This window comes from Aspergillus neoniger (assembly GCF_003184625.1).
Source record: "Aspergillus neoniger CBS 115656 unplaced genomic scaffold BO87scaffold_1, whole genome shotgun sequence".
NCBI lineage: Eukaryota > Fungi > Ascomycota > Eurotiomycetes > Eurotiales > Aspergillaceae > Aspergillus > Aspergillus neoniger.
Window position 1 is genome coordinate 1,066,882 of NW_020291129.1, and position 19,254 is coordinate 1,086,135.

At 53.0% G+C, this 19,254-nt stretch overlaps 7 protein-coding genes across 7 annotated transcripts; 3 read left to right on the plus strand and 4 right to left on the minus strand.

The window, feature by feature from the left end:
* Positions 1-10: 10 nt before the first annotated feature.
* BO87DRAFT_454632 (putative proline-rich, actin-associated protein Vrp1) lies at positions 11-1,778 on the minus strand. The gene is made up of 2 exons (XM_025628570.1): positions 1,438-1,778; positions 11-1,379 (listed from the first exon to the last, which is right to left on the minus strand). The coding sequence occupies exons 1-2, from the start codon at positions 1,555-1,557 to the stop codon at positions 147-149; spliced, it is 1,353 nt and encodes a 450-aa protein (XP_025485311.1). The 5' UTR covers positions 1,558-1,778; the 3' UTR covers positions 11-146.
* Positions 1,779-1,891: 113 nt separating this feature from the next.
* BO87DRAFT_371976 (uncharacterized protein) lies at positions 1,892-3,291 on the plus strand. Its single transcript, XM_025622174.1, has one exon. The coding sequence runs from the start codon at positions 1,938-1,940 to the stop codon at positions 3,228-3,230; it is 1,293 nt and encodes a 430-aa protein (XP_025485312.1). The 5' UTR covers positions 1,892-1,937; the 3' UTR covers positions 3,231-3,291.
* An 83-nt stretch (positions 3,292-3,374) lies between these two features.
* On the minus strand, positions 3,375-7,069 carry BO87DRAFT_323786 (flavin-binding monooxygenase; the record flags this gene model as incomplete). Its single annotated transcript, XM_025620043.1, has 9 exons — positions 3,375-3,765; positions 3,842-4,035; positions 4,124-4,301; positions 4,378-4,448; positions 4,998-5,146; positions 5,205-5,658; positions 5,706-6,241; positions 6,298-6,404; positions 6,460-7,069. 9 exons carry the CDS (start codon positions 7,067-7,069, stop codon positions 3,503-3,505), a joined length of 2,562 nt encoding a protein of 853 aa, XP_025485313.1. The 3' UTR covers positions 3,375-3,502.
* A 1,616-nt stretch (positions 7,070-8,685) lies between these two features.
* Positions 8,686-9,709, plus strand: BO87DRAFT_371978 (putative cytosolic Cu/Zn superoxide dismutase). The gene is made up of 3 exons (XM_025622175.1): positions 8,686-8,734; positions 8,844-9,106; positions 9,259-9,709. Exons 2-3 carry the CDS (start codon positions 8,872-8,874, stop codon positions 9,570-9,572), a joined length of 549 nt encoding a protein of 182 aa, XP_025485314.1. The 5' UTR covers positions 8,686-8,734; positions 8,844-8,871; the 3' UTR covers positions 9,573-9,709.
* A 584-nt stretch (positions 9,710-10,293) lies between these two features.
* BO87DRAFT_323791 (putative quinate pathway repressor protein QutR) lies at positions 10,294-13,904 on the minus strand. The gene is made up of 3 exons (XM_025620044.1): positions 13,816-13,904; positions 10,987-13,681; positions 10,294-10,925 (listed from the first exon to the last, which is right to left on the minus strand). Exons 2-3 carry the CDS (start codon positions 13,489-13,491, stop codon positions 10,671-10,673), a joined length of 2,760 nt encoding a protein of 919 aa, XP_025485315.1. The 5' UTR covers positions 13,492-13,681; positions 13,816-13,904; the 3' UTR covers positions 10,294-10,670.
* A 995-nt stretch (positions 13,905-14,899) lies between these two features.
* BO87DRAFT_323794 (putative C6 transcription factor QutA) lies at positions 14,900-18,477 on the plus strand. The gene is made up of 3 exons (XM_025620045.1): positions 14,900-17,880; positions 17,927-18,173; positions 18,226-18,477. Exons 1-2 carry the CDS (start codon positions 15,257-15,259, stop codon positions 18,102-18,104), a joined length of 2,802 nt encoding a protein of 933 aa, XP_025485316.1. The 5' UTR covers positions 14,900-15,256; the 3' UTR covers positions 18,105-18,173; positions 18,226-18,477.
* A 19-nt stretch (positions 18,478-18,496) lies between these two features.
* Positions 18,497-19,098, minus strand: BO87DRAFT_432474 (type II 3-dehydroquinate dehydratase). Its single transcript, XM_025627625.1, has one exon. The coding sequence runs from the start codon at positions 19,032-19,034 to the stop codon at positions 18,552-18,554; it is 483 nt and encodes a 160-aa protein (XP_025485317.1). The 5' UTR covers positions 19,035-19,098; the 3' UTR covers positions 18,497-18,551.
* Positions 19,099-19,254: the final 156 nt, after the last annotated feature.

Consider the following 19,254-nt stretch of genomic DNA (forward strand, 5'->3'; position numbering starts at 1 on the left):
CGTGCAGGTTGTGATGCAATTGACCTGAAGACCAATCTTCATTCCGTAAACACCCTACGATCACTAACAATATGCGAATTGCTAAGCAAATCCACAAGTCTGGAGAAAGATACTAATCTACCACGCGTCTCGCCGCAACACTTCCCTTACCCAATCAATGCGCTCAGATCCAATGGCACACTGCTGCCTCGTCCAGCCCGATAGCGCCTGGTGCCTCCCACAAATGGACGAGGCTTGGGCAATAAGCCTTCGCTTTGGAACTTGAACCGATGATCGTCTACCCGCATAATGCCATGTCCGCCTGGACTGCGAGGGCTTGATCCCGGTGACGGCCCGCCGTTGCTGAGGGTATAGGCGCTCGGGTCCAGGGTAGAACGGTCTGGTTGATGAGGTGGAGGAGGTGCTATGCTAGACGGCAGAGGTGATGGCCGCGACGGTGGCTCGCTGGGAGGAGCACTGGGAGGAGGCGGAGGGGGGGCTGATGGGGCCGAGGCCGCTGGTGGGGGAGGAGGTGGTGGCGCATGTCCGAGAGCATTTCTGGCAGCTTGTACGGCGATAGACGCAGCAGCTGTGCCGTTCGGCAGCTGTGGAGCAGACGCGCCGGGAGGAGGAGGGGGAGGAGGTGTAGAGCGTGCAGGCGCCGGGGGAGGTCGGGGAGCAGCCGCCGGAGGTGGTGGCGGAGGTGCAACTGGACTAGCTGAGGGAGGTGGAGGTGGAGGAGGTGCAGGTGCAGGAGGTTTTCTTGTAGATACTGGAGGCGGCGGCGGGCCTTTGGCGGAGCCGGGCAATGGTGGCGGTGCGCGCGGGGGAGCGTCAGGGGCGGATCTGCTGGACGCAGTCGAAACCGTCGATGACGGCCTGGAAGCAGGTCGCGGGGGTGGTTTCCGGAGGTTTGCAACCAACGGGTTCACTGGAGGAGTAGGAGGCGACTCCGTTGCAGGAGGGCGTGGTGGAGGTCGAGCACCTGGCGGTTTGGGGGCGGACATAGCAGGGGGCGGGGGAGCGCTCCGCGAACCATCCGTATCTGATCGATATGGGGAGTCCCGATTAGCTCCAGTGTCAACGCCTCCCCGACTGCGCAACTTAGGCATGCCTCCAGCAAAGAGGCCTCCAAGTTGAGGCGCCGCCGGGGCACCCGCCACTGCATCACCTCCTGAACCAGTATCGCTGTTGCTTCGTAGCCTGTTCGCTGCCTGTGCCGGAGGGACGGGTGGTGCAAGCCCTGTCGGAGGCTTCGCCATGCCCGGAACTGGCGGAGCGCTTGGAATTGCAGGACCGGAAGACTTCGCTCCTCCACCACTGACCATGGGCGCCGACCTGTCGTTGGTCACGGTCTTCTTCAACCTTGCGCCTTTGTGGATATCGGAAAGCAGTGCGCCCTATACAAGGCATTAGCAGTCGATAACTTGCCTAGACTAGCAGACAAGACATTCTTACCCGGCCCTTAGCTTCTGAGCCAGAGGGTCTGCTGGGCAGATTCCCCGCGGGGGGAGGAGGCGGGGGAGGACCTCCCATCCCTCCGGGCGGCGGCGGCGGCGGCGGCGGAGGGGGAGGCATGATGTTTGTAGACGATGAGGTATGACGCTTGCAATCGGGAGGGAGTAATGAGTGGGTAGACGATCACGACGGGATCTAATCTGCCGGGGCTGGCTGAATCATTTGAGGCCTGCTGTTGCCAGAGAGAGGGTGGTGTTGAAAGAAAGCAGCTGCCTACGGGGCGTTGCTGATGGAGGAGAAGCAGGAGAGTTCCAGAGGGACGTCAGGTCGATGGACGTCAGGTCGATGGACGCCAGACAGCCGTTCCTGGAGACCCGCTTTTGGTGGCGGCAGTAATTTAGTTGGTGCCCTCGCCGCCTTGCGCATCTCCCCGTCTTTCTCTCTGGCCCATCAGGTAGTTTTCCCTCACCACCACTACCACAACAGCATCAGCAACAACCATGCTCCCTACAAGAGGCATTACCCTCAGGGGCCACAAGAGCTCTCGGCCCCAAGCTTTAGCCTGCCAGATTTGCCAATTATCCGCACCTCCCGCGCCCATTCATCAATCCGTACGATCCTATGCATCCAGTCCGTTGACCCGGAATGCGCGCCCAGGCCAATTGCGACCCCAGATAAGCCCGAAAAGCTTCTTGACTTCGGCTACATACGCTTCTACCCCTAGGAGGCTTGAATCTACCAAATCCGGCCACCTCACGCCAGCGGACTTCGAAGAAGCTGTGGACCAGATCGCCCACGAATGTGCCGAACTCAGCGAAACGGACTCTGTGCCCCCCAATGACAAGGTCGTGCAACTGCTACAAAAATGCCAACGAATTGCCGAAGTTATGGTCCACCCGGAGCAGGACACCGGCAAGAGCCAACAACCAGACGAGATCTCATCCCTCCTAGACCTAGAGGAAGGGAAGAACTCCGCTACCCGGAAACAAAAGCAACAGATGACCACCACACTGCCCCGAAAGACCCCCGAACAGATCATTGATCAGCTCTGCAAATCCGTCCATGACCTCTTGACAGACGAGAAAGTATTCATCTCCCCCGAAGCCCTGACCTGTTACACCAAGATCCACGCTATGCTCAAACGTCCCGACCACTTCCCGGAAATCTTCCATCTATACGCCAACAAACCAGTCCCCGAGGAGAACAGCTCCCCTGTCCGATACCACAAGGCCAAACCTAAGAGCATCAACAGCGCCGTGCCCGTCGAGCTCGCGGACATGGCTCTCGATGTCGCTATCGCCCAGCGCAACCTCTCCCTAGTGTTGGCCATTATCGACACCACTTATAGCACCCCGGCGTTCCGTCGCGCCAAGGTCTTCAAGAGGGCGGCTGTCCCCTTGGGTGGAATTGCTGCTGCGCCTGCGGCTTGCTATACCCTTGCTTCGTGGGCCTCGACGCTGCAGAACACAATGGACCCTAGCACAGCGACAGGGATCGCTTTTGCAGCGGGTCTGGCATACATGGGTGGAGTCACGTCAGTTGGTATTCTGGCCATCACGACGGCGAATGACCAGATGGAGCGGGTTACCTGGCAACCGGGTGTGCCGCTGCGACACCGTTGGGCCCGTGAAGAGGAGCGGGCTGCCTTCGACAAGGTTGCACTTGCATGGGGGTTCAAGGATATCTACATGCGAGGTGAAGAGGAAGGCGAGGAGTGGGAGAGTCTCCGAGAATTTATCGGCATGAGGGGAATGATTCTGGACCGGACGGAGTTGATGCCTGGAATGCAATGATACTATACCATACGCCTTTTGTATCTACTGTACCATACTACCATCTACAATAGAAGCCTACACCACACCACCTCCAACTCATTTTGAAAGATAAATAGAGACCAAAACCCAGGATCACATTTATAATCCACACCATAAGTAGCTAAACTATGATACGAAACACAACCCTACAATCCCAGTCCCTAAAAAAAAGGGTGTCGTACCCCCAGCGTGACACATAAACTTTTTTCTTTTTATTTATTCATAAAGAGAAAAGAGAAAAAGCGACCCGCTTAGTACAGACGCTTAGGGGGAGACATGGTAGCCTTGAGGACAAGGCTACCAACGTTCTGCCAACCCTTCTTAAGCAGGGAGACAAGGTAGTTGATGGCGAGCATGGTGTTAGCGACCAGCTCGTCCTCAGTCATACCGACGTTGCCGACGGCAACACCGAGGCAGAGAACCTTCTTAAGCTGGAACTTGATGGTGGACTTGACCTCGTTGACCTTGTTGGCCATGTCCTCGGCGTGAGAGACGGGGGTAGGGAATTTACCGGCTATTCATTCATTAGCACCACACGATTCATGCAGTAATACCCCTCAGGGAGGTATTTGGGGGTGGGGGAAACTCACCCTTAGAGAGACCAGGACCCAAGAGACGGGGAATCTGCTTGATGAGGGTGTCGGAAGCAAGGAAAGCATCGTACTTGCGAGCAAGCTTCTTGATGAGCTTCTTGTTCTTGTTCAGCTTCTTCAGGTCGTCGGCGGACATGGCGTCAATGCCGTGGTGCTTGGCACGGTCGAGATCGTGCTGGTCACCAAGAACACTATCCTTTCATCAGTATTCTATCCTTTCTCTCTCTCTCTCTGTCTTATTCCGAAGGTATTTCTCCGGTGGTGATGGTGGTATCATACCAGATGGTCATGTTGGGACGGGGAACGGTAGGCAGCTTGATGGTACCAGAGAAACGCTTGTCACGCTGGGGGTCGTAGTTCTTCAGACCGATCTGAAGCTCGACGGTCTCGAGGAAGTTCCTCTTCTTCTCATTCTGAGAGTAGTTGAGCAGCTGCTCGATGTTCTGGCGCACTCCGGCTGTTCACGAATCATTAGCATCCTTCATTCATCATACATATAACACATCCTGCTGTGATATGAAGATGCAACATACCGACTGTGATCTTAGACATGGTGCTGACAGTCTTCCAAAAGAACTTGAAATCCTTATGGTGTGGCTCTGCGCTGAATATCGGGTCAAAAGATCAAAAGAGGGAAGAAAATCAGGCCGGGCGCCGCGCTTGGAGGGCCGTGAGAAAATCCGTTACGACTCCGCTTTGTGTGTGGATGGGTCTAGCGGGTTTGGGTTTAGCGCTGCCCTAATTTGCATTTGCTGAGTCAGGTGCATGAACTGCTGTTGTGCGGGCCGTTGTGAACATCACAATTGGGAGGTCTACTTACTCCGTACAGAGTTAGTCAGTGATTGGCCCATGATAATCTCTCAGGTATTACTAGTTATAGTATGCTTGTTTGATTTCGACGTAATTCTGATCTTTTAACAGGTGGAGGTATACTTTACAACACGGACAGATTCGTTACGTAGACATATGATGGCTACCGAGGATAGAATGCTTCCCATACTCCGTTAACGTACTAGAGAGTATCATAGTTCACTATGCGCTACTGAATATCTAATTCTAAAACAAGAACGCTAATCCCAAATTTGCCTTCGCTCTATCCGCAGCTGGTAGATTCTCATAACCGAGACAATTGCTCGCCCACTTACCAACTCACAGTTTAGCCTGCGCCTGTATCTGCTCATCACTCACCAAGCCAGCTTCAATAGCCTTGATCTGCAGAGCCAGGAACTTGGAATAGATCCGACACAAGGCAAGATTTCCGCCCATGTACCAGAAACCGGGGTGTCCGCTGGGGCGCCACATCTATAGAAAGTGCTTGTTAGTGATGACGAAGTTGAAGCAAGCGGGAAGAAGTACGTACTGCGTTGATTTCTCCCTCCTCGTCTAGATCCCAGACATCTCGACATCGGTCCGCAACACGGTCACCTAGTACTTTCCGTACCGTCGTGCGCATATTGTCGTAACCAGTCGCGAGGACCACGACATCGGCGGACAAGGCTGACCCGTCCTTCAAAACAAGGCCGGATTCCGTAAAATGAGAGATTCCCTCTGGGCTACGCTTAACCTTGATCTTTCCCGAGGCGATGAGCGGACTGCAGCCAACATCGATGTAGTATCCACCGCCGCGAGTCATATATGCACGTCCAAGACCAGCACCGTTGACGCCAAAGTCCAGTGCGAAACCAGCCTTTTCAAGGCCACCGAGGAGATCTTGCTCGGCATGCGCCACGCGCCTGGTGAAATGCTCGCCCAGGGCAAACTGGACAGGGAATGGAAGACATTCATGCAGCAGGTCGGCTTCTTCGGTAGGAGGTCTGCAAGAGTTAGAGGCCTGCGGGTTCGAGACAGGGATAAGACGTACCCGTAATCTTCGTGTTGACCCTCATGCATCATGAAGATACCCTTCTCAACGGTAATGACATAAGTCCCGCGCCGTTGCAGCATAGTCACCTGCGCGCCATTCTCGCAATAGTTCTGCGCGATATCATGGCCGCTGTTTCCAGTGCCGACCACGACGACCTTTTTGCCTGCTACCTCGTAGTGGGATGCATCTGTGTGCTGGCTGCCGTGGTATACTGTGCCCTTGAACTGCGACTGGTTTTCGAAGCTGGGAACTAAGGGTTCTCCTGAGTGTCCCGTGCACCAGATCAGGTGGCGTGGGCGCAGTGTACGCTCACTTCCATCGCCGCGGACTACCACCACAGTCCACTGCTTCTGGGCATCATCGTAGTCGGCAGATTTGATGGAGGTTTGAACCCAAACATTCAGTTCCATGATCATAGCATAAGCCTCAAACCAGTCGGCTAGTTTGTCTTTGGGGGTAAATTGCGGCCAGTTCTTCGGAAAGGGAAGGTATGCCATATGGGTGAATTCTGCAGGGTCATGGGTTACGAGGGTCTATGAGTACAGGTCAGACGGCGAGTCAGGTTATGTGTATCGCAAGCGTAGCTCACCCTATAGCGCTTCCGCCAATTATCTCCGATACGTTCATTCCGGTCGACGATGAGATGCGATATCCCGAGAGAATTGAGCCGAGCGGCCATGTTGAGACCTGCCTGGCCTAGAAGTTGACTGGTTAGCTTATTCCTACTGCACGAAAGGCGAGGTCTGCGTACCGGCTCCAACAATGAGGGTCGTAGGCTCTTCTTCCTTGAATTCAATTGTCCTCTGGCGTCGCTCGAGCCAGTTGCCCTGGTTGAGTCCACCAGGCATTGTCTCGATCGTGCCGTATGCTCTTCTGATGCCCAATGGCTCCTCGAATTCCTTCAATTCTTGCAAAGTTGTATACATCGCATATGCCTTCCACTCTCCTGCGTCGTTCTGCGTCAGATGAATGACCCCGGAGCCACGCCCCACACTAGTCTCGAAGAAGATGATGGAGTTTATCCAGTTCAGCCCCTCCGCGGGGCTTTCCATCCTGGGCTGGAATTTGCCCTCATGCTGCAGACGCAGAGCAGAAAGACCCGCGCGAGGCTGATTAGCAGCCAGGAAGTCTTGGATCTTCGCGCATCCCTGGATGGTACGAAAGTCCCAGACCAACGCGAGCATGTCCCTCCACCAGGAGTCCTCATGGAAGACTCTTCCTAGCTGGGAATAGTTCCCCGTGGCGAGAAGAACCTCCAGATCGGTGATCCATCGCTGGGCAATAGCTCGAGGATCTAGCGGACCGATAGAGGATGGTGTTTTAGGGAGCTGGATCACGTAGTTGCTTTGAGCAAGAGACATGACGGGGAGTAATCCAATGTCACTGTATCTTCGTAGATGTTGTCGAGAGATGGAGCGGCTGGGGCGGGAGGGCCAAGTTGAAGTCTACGAGCCCCTCGTTGTATAAATACCCCGAGCTCTCCACATTGGACCCATAGTTCCATTGTTGAACACAGCTGACGAGGGGGAGCGGAACCCGCTCGGAGAATTAGCAGATGGACATGCTCCGATGGGACGCAGTGGACCGCAAAGAAGTCCGGGGATGATGGATCATATGGGGACCTCGAGGCGAGTCCCACTCGTTTCTCGTCTATGGACGTAATTCGTGGCAGTCTCGAGTGGAGTGTTGAGCAGCAGCAGCTGTCAGTTGTCACTGATAGGAGTCCATCGTGGCCATCGATCATTCATCAATAAATTCAACCGATGATGGGATGGAGGGGGGAAGTTTCCAGTCTGGGCCTGGCGATGATCCAGCGCCTAAATTGCCCGAATTGGGAAGTTATCCTGATAAGCCCAGGATCTCTCGGCACACTTACCCCGCAAAGTGTTGATGCCTCTCATCTCCATCTGATGAAAGATACTATCTACTCCATGTCTTTGCTTGTTGGGAGTGGAAAGGCACCTAAACTCAGCAACATGAAGTGGACACCCTGTTGATGGCTGTGCGGGTGGAATATATATATGACAAATAGCTTCTAGGAAGATTTGTGAAACTGACACCTTTGTGTCTTCGCTACAATATCCACCAATAATGGTAAGTAGTATACGGTCTCGAATATGCTAGCTTGGCTTAGTATCTAATATGACAAGTAGATTTTCCGCCAGTCATTTTGGTCTGTCAGAGGCCATCCACAAGACACACTCTAGAACGCTGTGAATAAACATTTGCCAAATGAGAGAAAATCAGTCAAGCCATGAACTGTGGCATGTCTAGGGGTAGCAATCATGCCACGGAACTAGCTGAGATACATTCCTGCTTGGAAATCCAAGGCATTGTTGCTCTTACTCTCAAGGCATCCAGAGTTGCTCGTCAGAGCTTGCTTCACTCAGACTACCTACTCGCCCCATGCTTAGTAGTCTTGACTGCTCACATGTATCCAATGAGTAGAAAGTCGGGCGTAATGGATGCTGAACAGGATGAAAAACAAGCAACTGAGTTATACTGAAAAGCCAAGAAGGCACACTACTAAACGTGCTAGGGGAATGTGTCGAACCGTTGAGCTCAATAAAAGCCCAGAGAGGGGATCCAAATCGATACCCCGTGACTGCCTGAAAACTAACATTAAGAATAACCTCGCCATTGACAACCTTGACAGCAACTCAGTTCAACTCTCAATCTCCAAGGAATTCATAGCAGGACAATGCCGGTGTAACCTGCCCGAAACCGTTTCTCTGACAGCCCCCATGGACATTCCAATAATCCCCATGCATCCGGCTTTCCCTCCCAATCCGGATCCAACAAATCCGGATCATGGCAAGGGATGCAACCACCGATTCACAATACACTCGGTGAATGAATGGATCATTGTCTCACCAATGTGTCCCCTTACACCGCCATGCATAGTCCCTTATAAAGCGGTCCCGGAATCAAGGGGGAAGAGGGGTTACAGAAAAACAAAGACACTGACTGCCAACTCGCCGAATTCGTCCATTGTTGACCGCGATCGTCGTTCTTTCTTCATTCAGGTACCACAGTTCTCCTCCTGCATTTAGTTATATACTTATATACTACCTGCAAATCCTTCACAAACCTGCTCAAACCCTCTCACCCACTAATTCACTCACGCATTCTTAGAAAGCCAAACTTGCTCGCGAAAACAAAGATGCTATTCAGATCCGCCCTCCTCGCAACCGCTTTGTGCCTCTCCGCCACGGCTGCGGCGAACACCAATGCCCCCGTCGTCACTGACAACGATGATGTGACCTACTACGCGCAGCTACAGCCCAAGGATAACACCACTGTCCGCGGGTCTGTGACCATTTTGCCTAAGCCTAGCGGCGTGGGTGTCCTTGTTTCGGCGCACTTCTGGGGAATCCCCGATAATGAACAGCAGTTGGGTACGCTTACTTCCATTTCCTCCCGCTCCTTCATATCGATCCATCAAATGGGGCTTGTGTTTAGAGTTTCCATACGAATCCGAACCCAAACTCAAACCTTGAGTTAATAGCAAACTTACACATCCATACTGACCTATTTTTGAAATGATCAGTCTACCACATCCATCAAAAGCCAGTCCCTAAGGACGGAAACTGCTACAGCACCGGCGCCCATCTGGACCCTTACGGCCGCGGCGATGCTACGCCCTGCGACATCAACGCTCCCCAGACCTGCCAAGTCGGCGACCTCAGCGGCAAGCATGGACCGATCTGGGCACCCGACAACGAGGAATTTACTACCACGTACACTGACTGGTTCCTCTCTAATGTGGAGGGAGAGCCTGCTTTCTTTGGAAACCTCTCATTGGTCGTGCATGCGGCGGATAACTCGCGCCTGGCGTGTGGAAACTTTGTGCAGCTGAAGTAAGACTGGATTGATGAACAATTTCTGCTTGGGACTTTAATGTATTGTTGGGCTGGTGTTGTAATTGGGTTAGGTTTGGATTTAATACTTAACTATCGGCATGGTACGTCCTTGCCTATGTGAGACTCTGCACACAGCCCCGAGGTGTTCGTTTTGGAGCGTTTAGCTACTAAGCAGCCTACAATAACTTAATGAATTATCATAGCCTCGCGCTCAAAGCCTTCCCCCCTCTCTAAAGAACTTTCTGTTGAAATATTCTGCATTGAGTGTGCAATACATGAGCATCTTGATGAGATGCTGCTCAGAACCTTAACAATACCATATCCCTCTCACGGATTGATTACTTACAGACTGAAGATGGAAGATTTTTCTTCTTCCCCCCTCTCGGTATCCTGCCAGATTAGAGTAGTAGATTGATTTTGTATCAAGCGTCAATAATGACAGTAATACATTCTATTACTCTGTGTAGCAGGGAATTGAGCACTAACATCACAGTAAGCCGACTAGGAATAGTAACAGAATGCGCAGATCTGCAGTAAAGAACAAAGTAACCAATCGAGAGCACGAGGAATTCAAGTGGAAATAGAATTCAGCGTCACTTGACTATCCTTACTAAAAATCGTCTTACAATGCATAGAAATCTATTACTGTAATAAGTAGTTTCTATGTCTCTGACTTACTATTTTCGTTTTAAGGAAAGAAATATTGGCAATCATCGATTGATCGTGTTTGTCATTGATTGTATATGGAACGATAGTCGTGATCCTCTTGATTGTATACGTACGTTGTAGTCATAACAAATATATCATATCATGGGCGCAGACAGACAGTACGAGATCGAAATGCTGCGTTTGCTGCATTGTCCGCGGCGACTGGCGTCCATGCCTAGCCTATACGTGCATGCTCGTGTTCAGTAAGCATTGCTCGTCCACATGCCTCCCACCGTGCCAAAAGGAAAAAAGTCCCGCGGAAGTGGCTGCATGCTGACTGACGGACCATCCAGGTACGGTCATGCCTGAGGCGGGCAGCCAATGGTGGCGTTTCTTACGCGATATTAGATAGCTGGGGCTTTTAATGGCATACTCTTGACCAATGAGCACTTCAGGTGGGTTGTCCATCTAGACTCTCAATCCGACTTTGGATCGCCTGCTCGTCGTATTGGCCTTCTTCGCCCTCATATTCCTTCAAGACTACGGTCCGCATGAGCCGTCGCGGCGCCCGGCGACCTGTAAATAGCTCGAACTGGGCGAAACCTTGCTCCGGGAGGACATCTAGTCCGTCCAGAGCGACCCAGCCACGGTGCGAAAGTGCTCGGATTTGTTTCATCAGTGGGGTATTGAGCGTTTTATACGCCAGCTACATATTGGTTAGTAACGTTCATAAAAAAGGGCGTAAACACAGTGGTTTATAAACTGACCTCCACGACCACGCCTCCCGTTGGGCTTTCGAGCCACTGCACTGGCATCTCAAAGTTTGGGGCCGGCTGCCCCCCGATGCTGTGAGTTGGGATACATGAGCAGACGACGGTCGGCTGCTTGTAGTTGGCAGGCCAGCTGTCCTGTAGAGTTCGCAGCACGTGCACCTGAGGCCGTGCCGCTGACCCGGCCTGGCCTGGCGAAGGGAGGTTCTGGCGATTATAGTGGTAGGCGAGCTTTTCGGCATTCGCTATGGTCCGGTTGTAGACGAAGATATTCTGCACTCCCAGGTGTATCATGGAGTAAATGGCTGCGCGGGCCATGCCACCCGCGCCAATAACTAGCCCAGTAGATGACGGGCGGATGGCATTTGCGGGTGACAAGCCTCTTCGGAAACAATTTCCAATTCCGATCCAGTCGGTATTGTCTCCATGCAAGGCCTTGATCGGTCCTGCGCGACTCTTCTCCATGTACAGCGAGGAATTATCGGCGTCGAGGGCCTTGTCTCCCAGCCTCCGAATAGGAATTAGCGTGTTCACGGCGCCAATGGCTCGAGCATGTGGCGACATGGAATGCAGCAGCGGAATGGCTTCTGTTTTGAACGGCAGACTGACACTAGTGCCACCAAAATGCGGGTTTTCTACCAACTCATTGAGGCCTCGCAGAGACGACGACTGGTGGAGTTTGTAGTGATGCGGCATTCCGCATCGCTTATAGGCGGCGTTATGCATGGCAGGAGACAGACTGTATGTGATGTTGGCACCGAAAACAAAGAAATGTAAGGGATCCAAAGTGAATGAGGCGTACAGCGCCTCCTGTGCCTCACGGAGGGTGATACACGGCAATCCTTTCGATTGCGTCTCGGCGACCATTGACGGGTGAGTGACAGGGGTCAACGTCGGGTTGAAGCAGCATGACAACCGGCCCAATGGGCCCGTATTATACGCAATGATAGGCAGTTGCGGGGCCGGAAGGGACTTGATGTAATCGCGAAAGCGTTGCACAGCAAAGTTGTCGTCGATTGTCATCGCCGGCTGTGTGAGCCGAACCATGTCGCATCCTAACCTTTTGGCTCGCTCGTAGAGCTCCATATATTGTGCGTCATCCCAGCCCCGCGCCGGTGGCTGCACGGCAGCAAAGTGCCCAATAACTTTGCTCGACCCTTTATAAGCTATGACCTGTGAAAGTACCTTGTCGTCGTAGGACATGTCTACTGTCACAAACTCCGGGGCTAATCGTAGACCGTGCTGTACTAATTTGAGGTACTCTGCATCCGACCGCCGCGAGGGATCCTTGTGTTCTGCGCTCAAGCCATAACGACATACATTACTCTCCACGTTGTATATTAATGGAACGACCGTGTTCCGTCGGACATTGGCTACCGCCCGACTGATGTTATCGGCAAAACTCGAGTCCAGGCCGAGATGGGAGGAAGGTGGTTCGGCGACATCCAGCTTCAGCTCAAACGCATCAGAGGTCGACTCTAGCTCCTCAATGTCCAGATCACGTTCTAACATGGATGAGATAGGGACGGTCACGGCATATGTGTAGGTGCGTGATTCGACTGGTTGCATCGATAGAGGGAACGAAGAGTTATGACGACTGAGGTCCGTGGAGTCGCCCGTTGCGAACGCAATGAAACAAAGAAAATCACGCTGTAGTTGTTTGAGGGTCAGGAAAGGAGTGATTGCTTGTACTCGCTGATCAAGCTCCGATTCCAACGGCGAGTCTTGGTGGCCGTCTTTTGGAAGTGAGTGGTCCGCGATGCCCTTCTCGGAGACATTGAAGAACTCGAGATTGGAACATGCGCGATAGATGGGCCCCGAGAGTTCCAGAAAACGACGAACTTTGTCTGTGCTCCACGCTTTCAGATAAGACTGGATGCTCTCGGGGTCTCGGAGGACGTAGATAACCGGATGGGTCTTCGCGTACTCCCTCAACAACGTCTGCCCGCTGCGCTCCATGGACCCAGGCCCGCATGCGATGACGCAGCCCTCTTGGTTTTCGGAGAGCATGGACTCCATCACCCTGGCTTCCTGCTGACGATACTCGACCAAATCAAACTCCTTCTTGTAAGAAGCACGTGTACGGCCGGTCACCTGCTGAAAATACCGGTCTGCATCGATCAGTCGCCTACCCGAGGTGGCCGCCAGAATGACCGCTAGACTGGACTTTCCCGTGCCGCGGATTCCGGTCAACACAATGGACGCATTGGGAGCGAATTTCCTCTGAGCCTGGAAAGGCCCGTCAAAGGAGACTGGCGACTGACGATTGGAATTCAGCTCGCGCAAGGAAGCATTCAACCATGGCGACGCCTCTGAGTGTTCCGTCTGAGGAGCGGAATTGACACGGGGACGCGGAGGAGCATCGTCGCTGGGGGTAGGATCTACTGCATGGGGGGTATTCGAGGTGAAAGGGAGATGCGACAAGCGTCTGCTGTTCTGTTGCTCGACCGGACCTTCCAGCTCGTCTAGCTTGCGTTTGGGTGGATTCACGAGGATGGACATTTCGTGCACAGGAATTTTTGTTCAGGCTATACACGAGAAATCACGATACTGAGAAGAGGGCGATTATTAGACCCACGCATGGCGTAGGACGCGAGAGCCGAGAATTAGTTCCTGCAGGACCGACCGGGCGCATTCGAAGGTAAGCATTGGTTTGAAAAGGTCACGATGAGCCTGCGGAGGAGCAATCCAACTACTTGTGTGAGCGACGTAATAAGAAGAGGGCGGGAAATGCTCAAAACCCAAGAGTGTGGGGAGACATGAGCTAAGGAGGTAGTGTAGTGTAGAGGGGGGGGGTGGGAAGGGAAGGGACAAGGAGGGACGAACCTGGAGTGGCTGCAGTGCCAGGAAGGGACTGGGCGTGTTTGACGAGAAGGTGGAGATGGAGAATAACTACTGTTAGTAGAATAGTCAAGAGTGAGTAGTGAGGAGGAAGACGGAAGTGCGATCGAACCGCGGGGAAGAAACGACTGCCGAGCGAGTGGATACACTTTTGGCTCTCCAAATTCCAAAAGTGGTTGCGGACAAAGGCTCTGCCGTCGCTGGGCTGTATTTTTCGTATGCCTTTCGTACCTCATGTTACCGCCACGTCCGGATGACCCGGAATGACTCCGGCGGCCGAACAACCAAGTTGTTAAGGAAAGTTTAGTAGTAGTACTTTGCAGTAGACTTGAGTTAATTCAACTGAGTTTAGTTAACTGGGATGTGCCTTGTTCCTTGTCCTTGCATTGATACCCCGCGGGGAGGGCAGCTCAATCCCCAGCCAGCAATTGACCTAATACTCTTAGTTACATACTGAAATGCACACGCACTTTGGGTGCGGCTGGAATATGCCATGCGAACACAAGACTGGGTTAACCAGTAATAGTGGTAGTAGACGGGGGAAAGGTTAGTAAAGGGTCTGAAAATGCTGGAATCTGAATGGCTCTCCACACCTTCTCTTCCCCAAGTTCTACTAACACTTGGCTCCCTCTCACCCCCGGGCTCTTCGGACAACTTCCTAATTCCCGAACTGGACCAAAATCTCCCACATTATGATTCCACTATCCACAATCCACAATCCACACACACATAAGAAAGATTCATAATTTGATTACATTTGATTTCGTATTACCAAATGGATCCCCCCATCCCCGGCGCTTTACTCCATCTTGTCCACCGGGGACACTTAGCGTTTCCAATCCGTGGGTTCTGATGGGCCTCTTTGACCTCTTTTTGCCTTTCACACTTTCCACCACCAGTAGCACTTAGCTTTACACAAGTAGTATCCCCAATCGCGATGCAGCAAAAGTGGCCTATGGGGGCGGGCGCTGACGCTCTCCCACCCGCGGGTAAGAAGTTAGGGCCGGCCTTTTCCCCAACTTTCCTCCAGCCGTCATGTCCGGCCAACTTTTCCTTTCTCCGCTCTTAGATCTCTCCCTCTCGCTCTCCTCTATTCTTTTCCCATATTCCATTCTTCCCCCCCATCGGTCCGTCCTTTTGTCTTACTTTGACCTTACTACCTTCCCCTTCTCTATTAGCTGCCTTTTCATCATCCCTATTCTATCTGACCGCCACCACTTTAGTTTCCTCCCCCTTCCCTGTTTGTGTTTCGCAGTCGCCCGCTCACTGGCCCTCGCCTAATTGTTCCTGCGGTGGGGCGGCCTCCAAGGGCCAATTTATGAGGTACTACCTGCCGCCGGCAAAGGATTCATCTCTTCGGCCACCCTCTCTGGAAGATGAACATGCGTCCGGAATTACCATCTAGTGGACCGTTGGATAGACGATCATGAACAACGACACGCGCCAAGCCTCCGGGCCTGGTAGCAAGTCAAAGCGGCGATTGACTGACGTCGAGGAAAATAGCAAGCAGAGTCCTGCTGCAGATGACTTCGCCTCTAACCCCAAACGCCAACGTGTCTCCCGGGCTTGCGACAGCTGTCGCTCCAAAAAGGACAAATGCGATGGCGTGCAGCCCGTGTGCTCGACTTGCGCCTCGCTCTCGCGGCCCTGCACCTACAAGGCCAATCCTAAAAAACGAGGCCTTCCGACCGGCTATATTCGCACCCTTGAGTTACTATGGGGACTGGTCTTCAATAAGATTCAAGGCAGTGAGGAGGTGGTGCGCACCTTGTTGAAGGCGGCCAACATTCCCAGCCATCTGGCGACGATGGGCAAGGAGGCAGAAGGATCCGATACCCTGTTGTCGTCGTGGAAGAACAGCATCGTCCTGAGAGAGATCGAGCGACTGTTGACGTTTTTGGAACAACCCGAAGAGGACCAAGCAGGTCGTTTACCGGGCGAGAGTGATTCCCCGCAAGATGCTGAAGGAAGCAGCGTCTTGTCAGCGGAAGCGCTGGAGTGGAATCTTCCAGACGTGTTGGGAGAAGGGCGAGAAGGGTCGTTGGCGGTGGTATCTCCTATCAAGACCCCGTCCGCGGTATCGACAGCTAAGGCCTCTGGAGTGCGGATTACGCGGGACTCTGCGACCCAAACGGCTACAACCAACGATTTAGGGGAGGATGCATCGAGTTTGTCGCTGGGTAGGTTGGCACAGCGCCCGCCCGACCAGGCCTCGCTTCCCATCCCTATCCCCCAACTCCCCTCGAACGCTTGGCCCTTGTTAGACATCTACTTCTCCTACACACAATGCTGGTTTCCCATTCTTGAAAAACACGATATTTTGCGAACAGCGTTCCGTCATAATGAAGACGACGCTCAAATTTCCGCCATCTCACCAGGTTCTGGCGATTATGCCGCGCTGTGGGCGGTTCTGACGCTGGCCTCCATTCAGGAGGCCTCGATCTCTACTACGCGACAACTGACCGACTTTGCTGGTGATCGTCCTGATCCAGCGCAGCTGTACGCCACGGCTAGACGCCTCATACCCGAGGAAAACGGGAACCACGAGCTCGGTCACGTGCAGGCATTGCTGATTCTGTCACTGATAAAGCTAGGCCAGCAGGACTGGTCAGCAGCATGGCTACTAGTCGGACAGGCTGTTCGCATTGCTCAGAGCCTTGGATTGAATCAATCCACGGGGCAGTCGAAGAGCGCGGAGGAAGGTAAAAGTGCACCACGGTCTAAGCACGTTTTCCTGGGATGTTTCATCTTGGAGACATTGATTGCGATGCAAACGGGACAGGTGCCGTCGTTGCGCAAGGCAGAGCTCATTAAGATTGGTCCGATCAACGAAGACGGGTTGGAGGAGTGGCACCCGTGGGAGGACCAGACGGGACTGCGCCCAGTCGAGCCGTCGCGCGCTTCATTCCACCGCGGACCTCTCCACGCCTTGAGCACATTCAACCGACTCACTTCGCTGATGTGTATTCTGAACGACTTGTGCTGCTTGAAACAGACGACAACCGGCCCCATCGCACACTTGGAGGCGCTGGAGCGACAACTCCAACTCTGGGTGTCGGCGCTCCCAAAGAGCTATCGCGTTGATCTGCAGACGACACCGATCAAAGTGGCTTCCCCACACATATTTGGGCTGGAGATGATGTACGAGAGCGTCGCTACGAACCTGAGCCTGCAATTTGCGTTGCAGCGGAGCGACCGCAATATGTCAGAGATGCCGCTGAAGAAGCGTGCCACGGAGAGCTCGAAACGGTTGCTCCAGTTACTTCAGACATACATGGAGAACTACAGTCTTTCTGCTACTTGTCCTACGTTTGGTCTGGTTCTCACAAGTGGTCTGTCACCGGCCGGAGAACGAGCGGCACCGCTGCCCTTTGAACTGGACCCCGGCCTCAAAAGTAAACTTCAATCTTTTGCTGCACATTTGGCGACCGTCTGGCATATCAAGGACAGGCCTGACACGACCTTACCGGAGAAGACTCCGGACCTGCCCGCGTCGATAACACCTGCACCCGCCCGACCGAGAAGCCTATCCAACCGGGATACGGGTCCGCTTCACGCTTTCGCTCAGGCTCCGCTGGGCGCGGGCGAGCCGGCACGACGTGTGAGCATGCTGGAGGACAATCGGACCAACATAGCCACACCAGATGCCTTCTTTTCGAACGGGTGGATGCGAACACCCACGGTCGATGACAATGTGGCACTATCTATCCCCACTCCTGCCCCGTCACTGAATATCAACCAAGGCGGCGAGACCGCCCACCCTTCCTCTCAACTCAAAGAATCTGTTCCTCCTAACCATTTGTCTCACCATCCTCGCTCCTCCATCTCCTCTACGAAACCAATCAACGGTACAGGCACACCGCTGATGCCGGACCTGACCTCGCCTTTCCACACCACTGCACCACAGTACCCACCTCCATACGGTGATACCAGTCTCAATTTGGGATCATTTGCCGACATTGACGGATACGGGCCGCCGCGACGACCGCGGATTGCACCGGACTTGGACGCGTTGTTTGATGAACTGGCGTCGCTGGATGGGACTGAAAAGTGAGCTTATCACAATTTGCAAATCAATCTTTACTAACAGCTGCAGGACGGACAATCAGCCGGAGTTCATGCAGAACCTCGGGTTTGTGCCCGAGGCGGGGGTGCCGGAGCTGTACTCGTACTCGAGCCAAGTGGAGCCGTTCCTTCTGGCGCAGACGCAGCAGCAGGTACCTTGCGAGGTGGGCGGGGTCCGACGGGGGTCGCAAGCAGAGGGAAAGAGATGAGCAGTTAGACAATTGACTGCTGCTGTTCATCTCTAACCCACCGGCCTAGTTTCGGTTGACTGCAGTAAGGTATGTACAGAGTGCTATCCAATAAATCCTTGATATTAACTTCCGACGGCAGACAGGCTGCAACCACCGATCCATATTCCGCTCTACCTCTCTCTTCAAACAGCACTGAAAGAGAGAATATGGTCATTGTAGATATGATATACGGCCCAGTATCACTTCACCTGACGAAGTGACCCATCCAAAGGAATGGAAGAAGAAAAGAAAATGCTGGCTTAGTAAAGCCGCGATGAGTGACGACGACCTGAACTGTACATATATGCATATTGCACCGATAGTATACCCATATCATACCATACATAACAAGCTTTTCCTCCACCACACCCCTCATTTCTCATGAAAAAAAAAAGTAGAAGATGAAAAGATAGAATCTCTATAAAATCACAACTTTCCCCCCTCCTTCTTCAACGGTGCCCAATTCCTCGCCACATATTCAACCGCAACCCTATACCCTTGCACGCCCAAACCCACAATAATCCCACTGGCCTTATCACTGAAAAAGCTCTTATGTCTCCACTCCTCCCGCGCATGCACATTACTCACGTGCAGCTCGATGAATGGAATGGATACACCCAGCAACGCGTCCCGGATCGCGACGGAGGTGTGTGTGTATGCGCCGGGGTTGATGATGATCGCGTCGACGGAGCCCCGCGCGGCGTGGATGCGGTCGATGATGGCGCCCTCATGGTTGGACTGGAATGAGGCGAATGTGCAGGAGAGAGAGGTGGCTAGGTCGGCGCATGAAGATTCGATTTGGGAGAGGGTGGTGCTGCCGTAGATGTGGGGTTCGCGGGTGCCCAGGAGGTTGAGGTTGGGGCCGTTGATGAGGAGGATGGATTTGGGGGTGGGAGTTTGCAATTCCATTTTTGGAGATGTAGTAGTATGTATGTGAAAGCTTTGTAGTGGTAGTGTGGTGGTAGTATAAGTGGTAGATGGAGGAAGGAAGTATGGATAGAGGATGTGGTTGGTGGTAGTATGGGTAATGAATGTGTAGGTTTAAGTATTCTACTTCATATGTTATATCTATGGAGATTATCGGGGATGACTTTTACCTAGACTGTTCCCTACTTTCTTCTTACTGAGT